The 17,415-nt window shown below is 47.0% G+C and overlaps 1 protein-coding gene across 1 annotated transcript; it reads left to right on the top strand.

The window, feature by feature from the left end:
• Nucleotides 1–752: 752 nt before the first annotated feature.
• Nucleotides 753–15,861, top strand: RBM5 (RNA binding motif protein 5). Its single transcript, XM_083869498.1, has 24 exons — nucleotides 753–888; nucleotides 993–1,437; nucleotides 1,637–1,792; nucleotides 3,738–3,807; nucleotides 4,283–4,356; nucleotides 6,651–6,734; nucleotides 7,146–7,206; nucleotides 7,365–7,430; nucleotides 7,578–7,738; nucleotides 8,792–8,889; nucleotides 9,371–9,458; nucleotides 9,684–9,761; nucleotides 9,855–9,927; nucleotides 10,432–10,517; nucleotides 10,836–10,914; nucleotides 11,173–11,264; nucleotides 11,798–11,962; nucleotides 12,434–12,580; nucleotides 12,660–12,731; nucleotides 13,463–13,642; nucleotides 13,852–13,926; nucleotides 14,367–14,464; nucleotides 14,551–14,680; nucleotides 15,205–15,861. Exons 1-24 carry the CDS (start codon nucleotides 872–874, stop codon nucleotides 15,328–15,330), a joined length of 2,721 nt encoding a protein of 906 aa, XP_083725624.1. The 5' UTR covers nucleotides 753–871; the 3' UTR covers nucleotides 15,331–15,861.
• Nucleotides 15,862–17,415: the final 1,554 nt, after the last annotated feature.

Here is a 17,415-nt window from a genome sequence, read left to right as displayed (position 1 = left end):
GCATGCTTAATGGCTTTTTGGCTAATTACCATACAAAGCAGGGAATGAGATGTATCAGAGTCATGAATATGCATTTGTAGTTTGTATATTCAATACTCCTGTACATAAAAGACCCTGTGACCATCTGTAAATTGCGCGTGTGTATTTGGGAGCGATCCCGCACGCTGCCCGGCGTTGTAACAAACATACACTTTCTAACTTTAAACTGTTAGAGAGTCTTTGTCCATCATAGTTGGATATTGGTGTTAGATCAATATCCATATTTTTTAAAATAAATCAGTAGGCCATGACAACTATTTAGCTGTTAACGGCGGTATAGGAGCTGGGGTTCTTCACTCTGGAGAAGACTCCAGGGGAAACTTAGAGCCCCTTCCGGGGCCTAAAGGGGTTCCAAGTCCGCTGCACTTGGATGGGACACGGGACTTTGAACGGGGCATGTAGTGATACGACAAGGGAAAACTGCTTTAAACTGACAGCAGTTTTAGATTGAACATGAGGAAGAAATGCACTGTGGCGAGGCATCGGGACATGTTTCACAGAGAAACTGCGGCTACCCCATCCCTGGAAGTGTCCACAGCCAAGCTGGACAGGGCTCTGAGCTTCCCAGTCCCGTAAGTGGGGGAGGCCGGTCCGCAGGACGCTTAATGGCGGCAGCCCCCCCGAACTACATTTCCCGACGTGCCGCGCGGCCGCCGCGCCCGCGCCCCGCTTGGAAGCTTCCAGTCGGGGCGCGAGGTGGCTGCTGGGTAGAAGACGGGCGGTCCCTTAGGCGCCATTTTGTGCCAAGGCAGCGAGAGGGGCTGCGCGGGTGTCTTTAGCGTGTGGTATCGGATCGTGCCGTGCCGGGTGCCTGCGGATCCTGGGCGGCGGCATGGGCTCGGATAAGCGGTGAGTAGCGGCGGGAGGGCGAGGGGAGACGGGAAGGAGGCAGGCGGTGTTGGGGGTCGCGGCGGGCGCTTCACGCTCTAAGCTCGGCCCGCTCTGCCCCGCAGGGTGAGCCGGACGGAGCGGAGCGGCCGCTACGGCTCCATCGTGGAGAGGGAAGACCGCGACGAGCGGGAGTCCCGCAGCCGGCGGAGGGATGACTACAAGAGGTCCAGTGAGGAGCGCCGCGGTGACCGCTACGATGACTACCGCGACTACGACAGCAGAGACTACGACAGCCGAGACTACGATAGCCGCGATAGCCGAGACTGCCGCGACTACGACAGTCGGGACTACGATAGTCGAGACAGCCGGGTCTGCCGAGACTACGATAGTCGCGACAGCCGCGATTGCCGAGAGTACGACAGCCGAGATTGCCGCGACTACGACAGCCGGGACAGCCGAGACTACGATTGCCGGGACTACGATAGTCGGGATTGCCGAGACTACGACAGTCGCGATAGCCGAGACTATGATAGAAACTACGACAGCCGCGATTACGATAGCCCCGAGGTGAGCGGGGTCGGGGGGCCGGGGCCGGCACTGCGGGGTCTGCGGGGCGGGGGGCACCGGCAGCGGGTTTGGTCCTGGAGCGCTGCCCGAGGCCACGGGGACCAGCCCGGACAGGCGGCCGGTGTCCGTCCGTTCGTGCGGGACTCTGGGGAGACGCTGCAGGTCATCGCGGTGGCTAATCCTGGGCGCTGGCTTTCAGAGGGAGCGGGAGCGCAGGAACAGCGACAAATCAGAGGACGGATACCATTCTGATGGCGACTACGGCGAGCACGACTACAGGAACGATATTAACGATGAAAAAGAAAGCAAGACCATCATGTTGCGTGGGCTCCCCATCACGGTTACGGAGAACGATGTGAGTAGCCGGGCAGAGCTGTGGCTGCCGTGCCCCCGGGCAGGGCCGTGCCGGAGCGGCTGCTGCCATTTTGTTGAGCGCTGCATCATGGTGGCCTTTCTCCAGCGCTGTCGCGCTGCCATTTTGAGTCCTGAAAGCATTTAAACTCCCAGTGTTAAGTGGTAGAGGTCAGTTCAATGTTAATCACTCCCCTGCAGACGGAACGAACTGTGAATACTCGTTTTTTCACGAATGTTCGGATGCTTTCCCTAAGAGTGGATTTTAAACTGCCTCCTCTTTGCTGCTTTTCTATGAGAGGGGAGAGGCAGATTATTTTTCTTTTTTTGCTGCTTCGCCGAACTGCGGGGAGGGGGACAGAGACAAAGAGGTGGCACTCACCAGTTTTTCTGGTCTTTATCGAGGCCAGAACTTGTGACTGATGCGGTCACACACAGTCACCGAGCTCCTTAGCCGAGCACAGCCCCGCACAAAGCTGCTTTGTGTGGGCACAGCTGTGGGAGTCAAAATGGCTGCTGCCGAGCTGATGGAGCAAGTACTGACGAGCTTGATGCTTGTCTAATTTGTTTAATAAAAAAGGTGTTAAAGCTTTAAGTTTTTCTTATTTATGGTAATTTTTAGGAGTTGGGTTTTTTTTTCCTTGCTGTGTTATTTTGGTTACCAAGCTAGAAGCCCACAACTGTTATTTAAGAGGTAAAACTGAGCTATCCCAGTTTGTTTTCAGTCAAGACTCCGCTTCTGCCTCCGATGTCTATATGCTTTAATTGCTAGCGCAGAGAATACATTTGCACTGTTTCTGCAATGAAGATTTTTTTCCTTGGCTTTTTCATTGATTACTTGTTACCCTCCTGATATTGAGGGTTTCTAATCACCCTGTATTGCTCTCATATTTTCATGAGTGTTTGAAATCAAGTGTGGGTTCCTGCATAGAAGTGAGACAGCCCAGTCAGACATTACACAGAACACTTTAGAATAGTTATTTTTTTCTGAGATACTGATGTTGTAGCTCTACAGTTGTGTAATAACTAATAATGTTTAGTTATGTTAAATAATGTTTAATTCTGGACTCAGAGATGACAGTGCATCTTGGAACATAGAGTTGAAGTCTTAAGTTAACATTACTGCTGATTGTGTACACAAATTTTTTTTCAACGTATTTCGTAAGAAAAATTCACTTGCATATCTGATACTATTTCCAGTCAGCGTATAAACAGGTAGCTTTAGATAAGTTTTGATTCTGCTGAGCAGAATTATTACATGGTGTTGCACGTAGTTTGAATTCTGTGAAAACTGCTGAAAAACCTCTGCTCTAGAATTAAAATATTTGTTAGTGTTTGTTTTTCCTCCATGCCTCTGCACGGTGACTGGGGTTGCCTGTGCCACAGCAGCTTTGTTACAGCTGTAGAAGCAACATTTCTTTAGCTTTTTCTTTGATGACATGATATTCATGAATCTGCTTTATCCTGAAAAACCGATGGGGGTCATTTAGAGGATGAGATATTTACCATGAGGTTTAGGAATACATTCATCGTGTAGCTTTGTAGTGCAGGCTTCTTTTTTTTTTTCATTTCCAGGAGCAGAGGGTATTTAGACACACAGGGAGAGGGATACCAGCAGTGTTCTTTTTTAAAAACTTGTAGTTATACACAGTCTTTGCCAAATACTGTCCAAATAATCTCAGAACACATGATCTTAAGGATTCAGATTCTGGATGATTCAATGTCCTGAGTGAGGATTACAGTCAGTTTAGCATGTAGCAAAAGATTATGTAGACTTTGATGCACATCAGTCCCCTGTTAGGTTCTCAGTAAATTTTTTTTTTTGATCTCTGAGATAGTGTTGAAAATGTTGGTTTGTGTATGTCTTGGATGATACTGCAAGGTAGGTTATTTCTGTGACTTCTGTTTCTTCTGTAAAAGTCTCATATTTGAATCAAAATCTCCTGCAGATTCGTGAGCTTATTGAGTCCTTTGAAGGTCCTCAGCCTGCAGACGTGAGGCTGATGAAGAGAAAGACAGGTGAGAGCTCTTAATCCAGTTTTTGACATCACCTTCCTCTTCCCCAGCCCAAAAGAGTATCCAGAATTGTCCCCAAACTGCAAGCACATGCAATAAAAAAAAATAAAAGGTTTGCCATGGCTAAGGAATGTGGCTTTTTGGAAGACTTAGATAGCTGGTCAACATGTTAAAGAAGTCTGTCTACAGGGGGTTTTGTTAACAGGTATTGGTAAGTAATAATAGTATAAACCCATTTAATAATATGTAGTGTGTTGCATGGTTACCCTTAAACGTGGATTCAAATCGAGTGAAATGTAGCCAGTTAAGGCAGCTTGGTTCCTTGCCATGGCAAAATAACGAGCAGATCCCAGCAGTTGACGTCGCATTTGTAAAGCTGCTTTGTCATGAAGTAATGAAGCAGTTGGAGAGAGATTCACCTGTTTTAAAGGAACTGACTAACACAAGTATCCCGTCTATATCTGAATGCTGTCTCTAGGTGTAAGCCGTGGTTTCGCCTTCGTGGAGTTTTATCACTTTCAAGATGCTACCAGCTGGATGGAAGCCAATCAGGTTGCTTCACTCACCAAGTCTAGATATTCCTGAAAATGGAACAAGTCTGTACAGTTTAACAAAAAAAAAAAAAAAAAAAAAGGTGGAAGGAGTGGTTTGTTCCATAACAGTGACTTAAAGAATAAAAGCTTTGTATATATTAAAATTTGTAACATATAAGGTAAAATTAGGAGAGAAAGTTATACTTTGGTAAAAGGTGCCGTTGTTTGAAATTACTTGTTTTCCATTTAATTGGCTTATGAAGATTTGGCTAGTAGTCATTAAAAAATCGTAGCATATTTCCACTTGAAGTTTCCTTCTCTGTTGTCAGAGAAAGCACCACATCTCCGTGTTACATTGGTATTAACCCAGAAAGAGAAGTGTCAGTTCTTGGCAATAATCTCTTACCCTGGTTAAAGAGGGGGAACTGGCTATTCTGGAGGAAAAAGCACATTCATTTCAACTAAATTAGCCAGAGTGAGATCTCACACCTGTTAGGCTCTGTATTTTGGCTTTTTTGTTACTATGACTTGATAAGAAGCCAAAATGCAATAAGAATCCTCTGGTTTGTTTTCTCATGAGATTTTCCTGTAGCACTGCAAACAGTTTCATTTGCTTTCACTACTTGAGTAGTCATAACCTATTTTAACAACAGAACTGGAAAATACTCAAAGTGAGCAAAGTGCATCAAATAACTGATTTTTCTTGCACCTGAATATTTGGTGCAGTGGTCCTATGACAGTATTATGGCTGTTTTTCTGCTCTGTTCATGTTACAATAAAGAAATGGCACCATAATGGGATTCATGGCATTTCCAGCAGATGGTAGTTGTCAGTTGCCTTGTGCTGGGATAGCGTTTCGTATGTCCCACACTGTGGGTGAGTTCCCCAGCCAGAGAGCAGCTCTTGAATTCTGTTTTCTGACATGCTGCTCGGTAGGGCAGGTGGCTGCAGGAAAAAGACGTAATACCGAGAAATTAATGCTGAGCGTATTTTCAGAAATTGATTTTGTTTTTTAATGTATACAAAGCTGTACTGATGCATAATTTATTGAAATATACTCAAATTCACTCCAGTAACCAACCACCTTAGTAGTAGGGAAAACATAGCCTGTCCCCAGCAGCCGGGTTGCTGACTGTTAGATGACAGAATGATGTATTGCAACTATGCCAGCAGCCTTGTTTCTATGTGTGCACATCCAGTGAGTGCTGGGCCCTCCAACCCTCCCCCTGCCGGTAGGAGCAATGGCTTTGCCCTGTTCAGTTGTGCAGAATGTGAGAGCCTTATTCATGCTACATGCTAGATCTATGTCAGACCCCGTTATCAGAAAAGCCACTGGTCCTGACACTGGTAGGAAGCCAGCCTGCTGTAAAAATGGTTGTACCACTGCAGTGTCTGGGGTGTGGCCTCTAATAGTACTTCTCACTTGTGCTTCCACCTGTTTGACCAAAATATGTTGATAGCCATATTTTGAAAGGCCATTCTACATACCCATGCTTGGTAAAGTGTGAGGCTGAGAGTCAAGGCTTCTTAATAACTGTAAATTCCTAACTCCTCTGAAGTCAGAGTGAGAGGACATGCTGAAGGCATTATGAACTTTTCCTACCCCTGGAGAAGCTTCACGTGCAATCTAGTTACTCATTTTGGAGAGTTCCTGCCTGAATGAAGAACACAAACCTCTTGTGCAGGCTTCCAATTGAACTGATGCAGTAGTCAAATGAAACCACTCTTGAGTTAGGTTTCGGTTGATGGCACTTGTAATCCAGCCTTCAAGAAGTCTAAGCAGGGTCCCTTTGGGAGGAATTACTGTATTTTCAAGGGGACACTTCTGCAGTGTGCTTGGAAAAGTAAATCCAAATATGGTTAAAAGGTGTCTGGGGTGTTTGGAGTAGGGGATGAAGTGAAGCAGTTACCTAAGGACATGTTTAAAAAGTTGGTCAGTGCTATACCAGAAGTGAATAGAAATGTGGGGGCAAAGAGACTCCTAAAAATGTGTTAATATGAATGCAGCAGATCAGGATTCTGTCTCCTTCGAGACACTTTCTGGTTCCATGTCAGCATTTAGTGTTTGGCAGCTTTTTCTACACTCCCTGATTCTGTTTATCTTTGCTCCACATCCCATTCTCTTACTGCCCTTGTCCTCCTCTCTGCAGGATTGGATGGGCAGGGTGTAGGTGGCGGTGGTTGTCCTCCACATCCTCCCCATATGTTGTCCATTTAATTCAGGAGCCCTGATTCCTCCGAAGGGTGCTCTGCCATGGGAAAATGGACATGCGTGTCTTGATACAGGAATAATTGAAACCACTTTTTTTGCAGAAAAAGCTGGTGATTCAAGGGAAGCAGATTGCAATGCACTACAGCAACCCAAGGCCTAAATTTGAGGACTGGCTCTGCAACAAGGTACAACATATGTTTCTATTGGGAGAGTTTGTCATGCTCTAGAGCTCTCCACTTGGTCAGGGGTTTAAAGAAAGTGACGCCTGAATCCTGCTTCCCGTAAAGTTAAATTGTTCCCCAGCATGTGTTCCTTTCTAACACTGTTTTTTATAGTAGTGGCTGTGCCTGGGATTGTAAGCTAAAGACAACACAGTTAAAATAACTAATTTGGGATGACTAGGGAGAAAGTAGCTGGGATGTTCTGAAAAGCAGCTGTGGTGGAGATAAAGGTGGCTTTTGATGTTCTGGATTATTCTGGTGGGTTTAGCTTTGTTTTATTACTTTGTGTGAATGTCTGGGTTTTGTTAGTGTACAGCAAATTCAGCATTACTAAAATTACCCAGGTTCTTACTAGGCTTCTCTTGTTTGTCACAGTGCTGCCTTTACAACTTCAGAAGGAGGCTAAAATGCTTCCGCTGTGGAGCGGACAAATTCGGTACGTTACCATGATCACTTTTATTTATAGTTTTGTGGGAAAGTTTCTGGCCTATCTAGGAACCAGAGTTCCATGTAGGTTCTAGACTGGCTTATGAAATGCTGAACTTGAAGCGAATGAGCCATGTCCTGACTGAAATATTTTCTCTTCATACAAAGATTCAGAACAGGAAGTACCACCTGGAGCAGCAGAAGCCGTTCAGTCTGTGGATTATTACTGTGATAGTAAGTGATCTTTGACTTAATCTAGAATATGCAGTGTAAACACACGTACTAAAAATCCTTTCTCTACCTCAGCCTGCTAGCTGAAGGACTTGAAATACTCTGCAAAGCCATGGTGTGCACTTCTAATGTCGTACTTTTTCTCCTCAGCCATCATTCTCCGAAACATTGCTCCTCACACAGTAGTGGAATCCATCATGACTGCCTTGTCTCCGTATGCGTCTCTGGCAGTCAATAATATTCGTCTTATCAAAGACAAGCAGACTCAGCAGAACAGAGGCTTTGCATTTGTGCAGCTGTCTTCTGCCATGGTGAGGATCTTACTGGTGTTCTGGAGAGAAATAGCTGGTTAACCTCCTTCTCTCCCTGCAGCATTTTGAGCCCTGCGCTGTCTGAAGGACTGGCCTCCTTCAAGGAGAGTTGATGGACACAGTGTGTCAAAGCCGATGCTACGTAGCTGCAGTTTGAAAGGTGGTGGGATGTTGGGAGCACATTGAAAAGCTATTTTTGTAGCAGAGTTCTGTTCTGCATTGCAGCCTAGCTTCATGCTTGGATTGCAGAAGTGCTGGTGTGGGATCATACTTTGTTGACAGATTCTAAGATCTGGGGCATACAATGTGGGAACAGGTGCATAGAATTAGGCTTCTTCCACCTTGAGAACAGAGGAGGACACAGATGTTGCTCTTCTCAGCAGCATCCAGTCGGAGGCTGTAAGGACAGCAGAAGCATATTCTCAAGGATACATAAAGATCGGACAGTAGGCAGCAGCCATAAATTGAAACACAGGAAATTGCAGAGGTAGAAGAAAAGCCTCCTAAGTTTCAGGGAGGTCATATGCTGGCATGGGGTCCCTGAAGGGCCGTGAATCTCTGTTCCTGGATGTGGATATGACAGTGGGGGATGTGGCATAGTGGTGGACTTGGCAGTGATGGATTAACCATTGGACTCGATGATTTTAAAGGTCCTTTCCAGCCTAAATGATTCATTGAGTCTGTACATCAAACTCGAGCAGCAGTGTCACGTGTTTGGACCTGCTTTAGTTAGAGGAAAGCAGGTGGTTGGACTAAAACAGATGGCTAATCTCAGTTTTTGCTGATGTCTGATTTGGAATAATTGGTGTCTTGATAAAGCTAAGATTCTGGAACATATTTCATACATAGTGACCCAGGAAATGCTCAGTATTTTCACATGGGCTATTAAGGGTCTCACTGTGCTCTTCTGCATGTGTCTAATATGAGGAGATGGAGGGTTTTTTACATCTTTAGTTCTTTTCAGCAGCTCTACATGAAAAGGTGGAGTTTGGGAAACTTCTGAATCCCCCTCTGTAAACTGCCTTTCATAATAATTAGTATTTTTTGTTGTAGGATGCTTCTCAACTGCTACAGATTTTACAAAGTCTTCAGCCACCGTTAAAAATTGATGGCAAAACAATTGGTGTTGACTTTGCAAAGAGTGCCAGAAAGTGAGTTGTGATAACAGTCAATTGCATTTTTGGTTTTTGGGGTTTTTTTTATTCACACCCTCACCCCTTCCCTCTATATTGTATGGTTTCTTCTTGTCACCCAGGCTTTTATTAAGCTTATTCTAACTCCAAAGTTTTGCTTCCCTTGAGTCACTTGTGATGCATGCATCCTGCTCTTCACTCCGTACGAGGAGAGTGAAAGCAGTGTTCCCCACACTCATTTCCAGTCCTCTGAAGATAACACCGTAACTGCTTGTGTGCACAGCACATTTGTTTCCCTGGAGACCTCTTGACTTGTTACTGACTACCACAATGAACCTGAAGTTCCTTTACTAGTAGTGTTTTGGCTCATTCATTACATTCTGAATGTTTTATAACTGCCAAGAAAGCCATGTGTGAGGGCAGACTCCACCTCCTTGCACAGGGAGACACTTCAGTAAAAAGCAGTACTTACTCAGGTGCCTGGTTTTTGTGATTGCAGAGACCTGCTTCTCCCAGACGGTAACAGAGTCAGCGCCTTCTCTGTGGCAAGTACAGCCATTGCTGCAGCTCAGTGGTCATCCACTCAGGTATGATTTGGAGGCTGTTACTCATAGTCCTGCTTTCCTGAAAATTAAAATGTAGACCCTGGAATTGCCCTACTGGCCATGTGCTTGGTTGAGCTGTTTAGTGGCAGATCCAGTCACGATGTATCTGGTCCACAATAATTTTGGAGCCTAAGCAGTGGGGTGCTTGAAATTATTTAATAAAGTTGTTTACCTGTCCCTGACAGAAATTACCTTCTTGAATTTCAGCCACAGACTGGAGAGGGCAGCACCCTTGACTACAGCTATCTCCAGTCAGGACAGGATGGATACTCGCAGTATGCTCAGGTTAGTAGTAGAGATGGTGCTCTAACCAGTAAGTTGTCATAATTTGGGTATGCAGATTACTCACCTTGCATTGTCATTCATTTCCCTTTACAGTATTCCCAAGATTATCAGCAGTACTACCAAAATCAAGGAGGAGTGTTGGACACAGACACAGCTACCATATCAGGTAGTGCTTCCAGCATCTTGGAAGCAGTTTTTTGTAATGATAATCTTGCAGTAGTATTTTGCCTCAGCTTTTACGTTATTTTGCTGTGCAAAAGAAGACTTGGCTCATTTTGCTCTCAGGATATCTGAATGAGGATGCATCACTAGATGCATCTGTAACAGGTAACAGGTTTGTTGAAGTGGAACCTCTTGTGCAAGATGAGAGAAAAGCCTCTGTTTATGATAGCAGTGTAAGCAGCTCTAGTGAATACTCAGCACTGACAGTTGTAGAGGCCAGGAGTTGCTGGCTTTGGGAGCAGAATATTTCCTCCTGAAAAGGAAACTGTTCCTTGTCTGGGTAGGAGATACCCACTGTGTATCTATCTCCTTTTGAACCTTTATTGCCTTGTTCGGCTGCTGGAGCTGGAATTAGTAGCTGAAACTATAAACAAAGTAATTTTAGCCCTAGGATGCACTAGTGTTTTACGAATTAGTTGGCTTACGTGTTGCTGCTCTCCTTTGGCAGGAGCTCCAGTCACTACGACGACAGCTGCAGTTGTGTCCCAGAGTCCTCAGCTGTATAATCAGCAGACAAACTCACCTGACTCTCCGGTAATTACAGCACTGATGAGTTCTTGCTTTCAAACCCTGTGATATGTGGCTTAGCTGTAGCCTTTGCTTTTTAAAGTGGGTGGTACAACAAAGCATCTGAGTGTCCATAGGTTAGTCACAGTGCTTGTGGTCATAAGTCACCTGCCATTTCTTCTCTGGGATGGTTTTGATCTTTGCTAAAGGTGAGTACCAAGCATGCTGGTGAGGAGGAGGTAGCTGTTGTACGTGTAGGGTGCGCTGCTCACACCTTGGCTCGCTGTCCTTGTTTTCTTGGTGACAGATTTTCTAATTGAGGCTTGTGGTTTGGGTTTTTTTCAGACACAATCAGCACCACCTACCACTAGCACTCAGGCACAGGCGGCTCCTCCGACTGGCGTAGTGCCTGGAACCAAGTACGGTAAGTGCTCGGGAACTGCTCTTGGGGACAATTTTCTGTCACTGTAGCAATAAAACTCAGCTTTGGCCAAGTGCTCCATCACCGTGTCATGGTGAAGCTGCCCCTGGAGAGCGTTGGCTGCACGGGTGATTAAGAGCCCTTTACAGATGTGTCTGCCGTCGTGGCTGCTATAGTCTCCGAATTTTACCTGAAATGTAGAAAGATACCTGTCTGAATTCGTCTGGAACGACCATGTCCCACGCTTTAATTTTTTTACAGCTGTCCCTGATACTTCCACCTACCAATATGATGAATCTTCAGGATATTATTATGATCCTATAACAGGGCTCTACTATGATCCTAATTCCCAGGTAAACACAAGTTCTTCCCACATGTCTTAACTGTTAAGGTCCATTAGTCTCTCATCATATGAGTGACATTTGAAGTGCACAACATACCAAATGTTGCAGATCACTCTCAGCCAGTGCGTGTAGGGCTGGGACTTGATTTCCCTCTGGTATAGCCCTGCATTTTTCTCTCCTCCTTAATTTTCCTCCACATTTGGCCCATATAGGATTGGCACTTGTCACAGCCACTGTAACTGAGCTGTTTCGTTGCGGAGTGCCCAGCAAAGTGCACCCAGTTCTGGGCTCTGGTGGGTCGTCTCTTGGGAGAAGCAAAAGATTCTCCATAGTGCTGTTGGGCAGAACCACCTGTGTTGGGGACAGAGGCTTCAGCCACTTCCTGCCTTTCGACTCCTCTGTGGAGTCTGCAAAACTTGTTTGGACTCTACAAAACGCCTTCCCGTGTGGTGCAGTAGTGTGAATCAGCTTGCTTGGGTTCTCCCGTGGACACTGAGTTCGTGTGAGGTGTTTAACTGTCTGCCTCTCCTTCCCTCTGGCAGTATTACTACAATGCCTTAACCCAGCAGTACCTGTACTGGGATGGCGAAAAGGAGACCTACATGCCTGCAGCAGAAGGTGTCACATACCAACAGACAGCTACCACAACCACCACCAAAGAGGTGAAAGAGAAGAAAGAGAAGCCTAAAAGTAAAACAGCCCAACAGGTAAAAGATAGAATGGAATCATAACTGGGATAAAGTCTTCTCTGTGAAATGGGATAATATTTCTCCTTTTTCATTACAAAGGAAATCTTAGGTTATTCAGTGGGGTGCATACCTTCAATTTGCAGGCATTAGGGGGCCTGAGGAGAGGTGGAGTTGGCAAGGCTTCAGTGCAGAAATAAGCTCTGCATAGGAGTGCTTATGGAATCCTGCCAGGATCAGTGGGAGTATTAACTGAGCCTTCACTTAGAGGATTAGCTTGATAGGAAGGGTTTGTACAGTAAAAGCAGCAAGCTGTGTTATCTTTGAACGCTGGATACAGGGAAACAGCTGCATTACATCCAGTGTCCCGTGGTTTAAAAATAAAATGTAGTGGGTTGACTTGTTATGAAACTGCATGGGAGATTGAGTGGGTGTCATAAGAGATTGATAGCTTTGAGAGGAGCTGTGTGAGCAAACCACTCTGCATTTCAGATTGCTAAAGACATGGAGCGCTGGGCAAAGAGTTTGAACAAGCAGAAAGAGAACTTCAAAAATAGCTTCCAGCCACTGAGTACCAGAGAAGAGGAGCGGAAGGAATCAGCAGCTGCAGATGCAGGCTTTGCCCTCTTTGAGAAAAAGGTGAAGGTGCTGGCAGTGGTGTGTAGTGGGGGTGTTGTGTGAGAGAGCTCCATGCTCATGGCATTCTTATCTCATGCAGGGAGCTCTGTCTGAGCGACAGCAGATCTTGCCAGAGGTGTTGAAAAACGGAGATGATGAAAATCCACTAAAGGTGAGTATGATAGAGGAGCTCTAGTCATTACTTGCTTTCAAACCTGGATTTCCATGGCACTACCTATAAAAAGTGGTGCTGATGATTGCAGTGGTGTGATGCAGGTGCAGTAGGCTGGGTGACTGGGATACACTAAGGACAGCTGTGATTCTTTTTAGCCATGAGTTTAGTTGAGTTTTTGAGGTTTCTACATAGGCTTTACTTAGAAGTATTGTTTGGCTGATGGGAACTGTCTTGCAGCCACTGTGGTATGTACTTCTTTTGAGATGCAGTACTGTAAAAGTGTGGGCCCAGTACTTAATAGAACAGGTACCCTTGCAACAGAGGTGGCAGGAGAAGGTTGAAATACTAAACACCTTTGTTTCAGTCTTCATTGCTGAGGCCAGCACTTAGGAATCCTGATCCAGGGGAACGTGAGAAAAAGAACTAGTACTGTGAGTGTGACTGAGCCCTGGAACAGGTTTCCTAAGAGAGACTGTGAAGTCTTCTTTCCTAGAGATGCTCAGGGGTCATCAGGACACAGTGGTATGTTCTAGGGGCGGACCCTGCTTAAGCAGGGGGTTGGATCACCTCCAGCAGTCCCATCCAACCTCAAGCATTCTGTGATTCATCCTTAGTAATGGGAGCATGCTGTTTCTTCTGTGGTACACATCCGCAGCCTTTGTTCCCTCTCTGTGCTCTCTGAACTGTGGTACTGTTGCACTCCCCTTAATGCTGTCTTTCCTGTTCAGCGTGGCCTTGTGGCTGCCTACAGTGGTGACAGCGATAATGATGAGGACTTACTGGAAAGAATGGAGAATGAGGAGGAGAAGCTGACTGACTGGAAGAAGATGGCTTGTCTGCTGTGTAGAAGGCAGTTCCCAAACAAAGATGCTCTGATTCGTCACCAGCAGCTGTCTGACTTGCACAAGGTAGTTACACTACGTGGTGAGGAAAATACTGGGTTGTCATAATTCAGTGTGTAACCAAAGCCATGAGGCATGCTGCTGTTTGGAAAACTGTTTCTCTTAAAGCAAAAATCTGCAGGTGAATTGTTGCTCTCCCAGAAAATAGCTACTGCACTTAAGAAGAGCTGTTGTGCATTTCATGTTGTTAAAGTGAGTCTCTGTTCTTGTTTCAGCAAAACATGGATATCTATAGGAGATCAAAGCTTTCCGAGCAGGAACTTGAAGCCTTGGAGCTGCGTGAGAGAGAGGTCAGTGTTGAGATGAGCAGATGAGTAGCTTGTGGAAAACCTGTGCAGGTGATCTGTTGAGCTCTCCTTATCCTGACAAACGTCACTCAGGATAATCTTTTTAAGCCAACCCCTTTTCCTGTCAAGGTTCAGAACTGCCCTTTTAGATGGAGAGAAGTGTCCCATATCCCACAGATATGGCTTAGCATGGAAGGCTCATTCCATCTCTAGCTCAGGGCCACCAGGCTAGGACTAGAAACCTGCAAGTCTCTTCCTGCCCCAGTGCTGGTTCAGATGGTGCTCCAGGGACTTGGGTCTTGGTCTCTGCTATTGGTGGCATTAGTATTAGTGGGCTGCAGTCTACAGTTCTTTAGTAGCAGATATTCATTCATCTGACTCCCATAGCTCAAAGCAGAAAAAAAAGTGTTGAAATCCCTGCTGACTGTAGTTGCTTTATGCAGATGAAATACAGGGACAGAGCAGCTGAGCGGCGGGAAAAGTACGGCATCCCCGAGCCCCCGGAGCCCAAGCGCAAGAAGGTCTACGATGCAGGCACAGTGTACGTATCCAAGAGCCCCTCAGCAACTGCCTCAGTGCCCCATGAGCAGTGTGGGTAACTTGTTAACTTATCTCTTCTTCCCTCAGAAATTATGAGCAGCCCACCAAAGATGGCCTTGACAACAGTAATATAGGGAACAAGATGCTGCAGGCCATGGGCTGGAGGGAAGGTTCGGGCTTGGGAAGAAAATGCCAGGGCATCACAGCACCCATTGAGGTAAGTAAAGAGGGATGTCTCCTTGAGGAGGTTTGGTGCCTTATTTTTTTTCTTGTTTAACCAGAAGCGCTTGCTGCTGAAGAGCTCTGAAGGAATAAACTGCCAGCCACAGCAAAGCTGCCTCTATTTATGTCGGCTTCTGCTCGTGTTTGTTCCATTGGATGCTGAAGTAGAGGCAGGGCTGTGCCTTCCTCGCTTTGGCACTTGACTCCTGAGGCACTGTGGCCCCAGTGCCTCAGGAGGGGCTGCCCTCCCTCCAGTCTTGCCTTTGCTGGCCTTTCTTGTTCTTCAGCCTGTGCTGTTAGGAACTGTTCTGTGCAGTTGGAGTGGGGCCAGAGTACCATAAAGCACAAGGATGGGGTATTAGGTGTACTCCAGTCTCTTAGTATCCATGGTGGTATTTATGGCTGTGGAGATCCCCAGGGAAGCTTGGGAAGCAGGCTGGATTGATGGGATCTTTGGTGGTGCCCTCACAGTGGGGTTGCTGCTCCCTGCAGAGCTGAAGTGTGTCTCTTCCCTTGCAGGCTCAAGTACGAATGAGAGGAGCTGGCCTGGGAGCCAAGGGCAGCTCCTATGGCGTCTCCACAGCAGATTCGTACAAAGATGCAGTGAGGAAAGCCATGTTCGCTCGCTTCACAGAGATGGAGTAACCCCTCTGACTGCAAAGCACTTCTTGTTAGCAAGAACTGACTGTTAAAACTCCGTAGCCTTGGTGACCTGGCTGTATCCTGGTTTTGGTTTAGAGTTGACCATTTCATTCCCTTGGAAGTTGTTCCCTGCTCAGCATGTAACAAACATTTCCATGAGCAGATTGTTTGAACTGACTCAACTTCATGCTGGAGAGCTCCTGGTTAGACCAAAGGAGGTGGCTGATCTTTGTACGGTCGTGTAAATAGTGTAATGTATTCCGTGTTTTAACGTGTTGTCCAGGTGCCGCTCCTGCCCTCTGGAGCAGCAGCAGGACCTGTTAGCTGTGCTTTCAAACTGTCTCTGCTCTCGTTTTGTTGTATTGTCTGTCTGGGTTTTTTTGGAGAATTTTCCTGTACATTTTGTATGATACATCTTTGTATAGACTTTTTGAAGACTTTGATTCTAATTGCCAATTTGGCTCATTTCCAAATGAAATACATCCAAAAATTGCCCTATTTCTGTTTCTCGGTGGGTGAATGAAGAATTAAGTTGCCAATGCTACTTGTCCTTTCTGTGATTCTGCTTCTTCCTTCATGAGACCTCATCCAGGAGTCTTTGTTCCATGCAGCTCTCCACTCACCTTCCTCCTTACATCCCTTTGCTGTGCGTTGTTCTCAGCATCTTCCTCACAGCTCCCACCTGGATGGTGGCTGGTGGAGCATCAGATCTCTCTTGTTAGCCCTCCCTGCTGTTACTGTAGGAGCAGGAGAGGAGCAGCAGCAGTGTCTGCCCTTGTCCAGGAGCCCTGGGTGTGCTGCTGGCCCTTTAGTGGGTAGGGAGGGGTGTGACATGTGTGCCACGTCTGGGAAGGTTCATGTGCTCCACTTTGGCTTCTGGCCTACCTCGGTGCTGCGGAGGGAACTGCAGCAGACTGGGTGATGGGAAGGCAAGATTCACCAGAGGTGTCCTGCAGCTGTCCCGTTACTGCCTTTCTGTTCTCTGCCTGTGCTGTGCCTTGTTAACACTCCTCTTCGTAAGAGCCAAGATGAGCAGGTCTCAGCCCTGAGCTCTGCCTTCACTGATGCTGTTGGCTGTGGGTCTTGCTCAGCCTCCAAAGCTGAGCCAGCAGTAGGCTTTCCTACTGTCCAGGTGGGCATAGGAAGGGGTAGGAGAAGCAGGAACAACTTCATTCATGCTTGGGGCAAAGCCCTTCTGGGGATCAAGGCCAGCCAGTATCCTGTGGCTGCTTTTTGGAATGGGTGAATCCTGCTTTGCCGGCTCCTGCACCTGCACCTGCGTCTCTGTCGCACTGGCAGGCCGCTGCCGGATTTTTTGCGGAGTGCCTGGCTCGCGGTGAGCCAAGGTGGGGAATGTCCCCAGCCCTGCTGCCTCAGTACCGGGACTGCAGGGCTTGGAGTCCCTGCCAGAGTTCCCCGAGCCATTCCACCAGGTGGCAGGCGTGGCCCAGCTGTAACAGTCTGTCGCGAAGTGTTTCCTCTGTGCCGGGCTGCCAAGCGTCACTGGGGCTCCAGGGCCGCTCCCTAGTGTGTGACATTCACTCTTCAGCTCCACAGAGGAAGCTGCGTGGCTTGAAACAACCTAAAGTGCCAGCTCCCTGCCCTGGCTTCCCCCCAGGGTGATGGTACAGAAGGCAGACCTGGTGCACTGTGATAGGGCCCCATGTGCCTGTGGCTACCTCCCCCCTCTCCCTGTGTGTCCCAGCTGGCAACAGTGAAGTGCTTTGCTGCTTTGGGCTGTAAATGGGGGGGTCTGTTTCCCAGCAGCTGGGTTCAATGGATCAATAAGAGTGCATTTGTGTAGCTCAGCTTCTTCCCAGCTCATCGATCCCTGTCCCAGTGCATCCTCCTGACAAGGGGTGATGCTGTGGGCACGGGGGGAGGGCCTGCAGTGGGCACAGCACAGTGTTCTCTCATCGTGTTCACTCCCTCCTTGCGGCAGCAACATGCTGCCCCAGTTGAGGCAGCTGAGCCACCCCCAGCTAGTACCTCCTGCTGAACAGTAACAGTGGGGGAACCAGGAGCATGCCACAGGGGCACGGGGATCTGCTAATGAGGATAACTGCTAGAACAGGATGCCCAAAGCAG

This window comes from Zosterops lateralis, assembly GCF_965231275.1.
Source record: "Zosterops lateralis genome assembly, chromosome: 11".
Classification (NCBI taxonomy): Eukaryota; Metazoa; Chordata; class Aves; order Passeriformes; family Zosteropidae; genus Zosterops; species Zosterops lateralis.
Note: the sequence above shows the minus strand (reverse complement) of the source record. Positions and strands in the feature narration are given on the sequence as shown.

Excerpts from the sequence above, each read along its gene's own strand:
- RBM5 (XM_083869498.1), top strand. Across the intron at positions 8,890-9,370 it reads TTTGCAAAGAGTGCCAGAAA|AGACCTGCTTCTCCCAGACG; the intron begins GTGAGTTGTGAT and ends TTGTGATTGCAG. Across the intron at positions 10,915-11,172 it reads AGTGCCTGGAACCAAGTACG|CTGTCCCTGATACTTCCACC; the intron begins GTAAGTGCTCGG and ends ATTTTTTTACAG.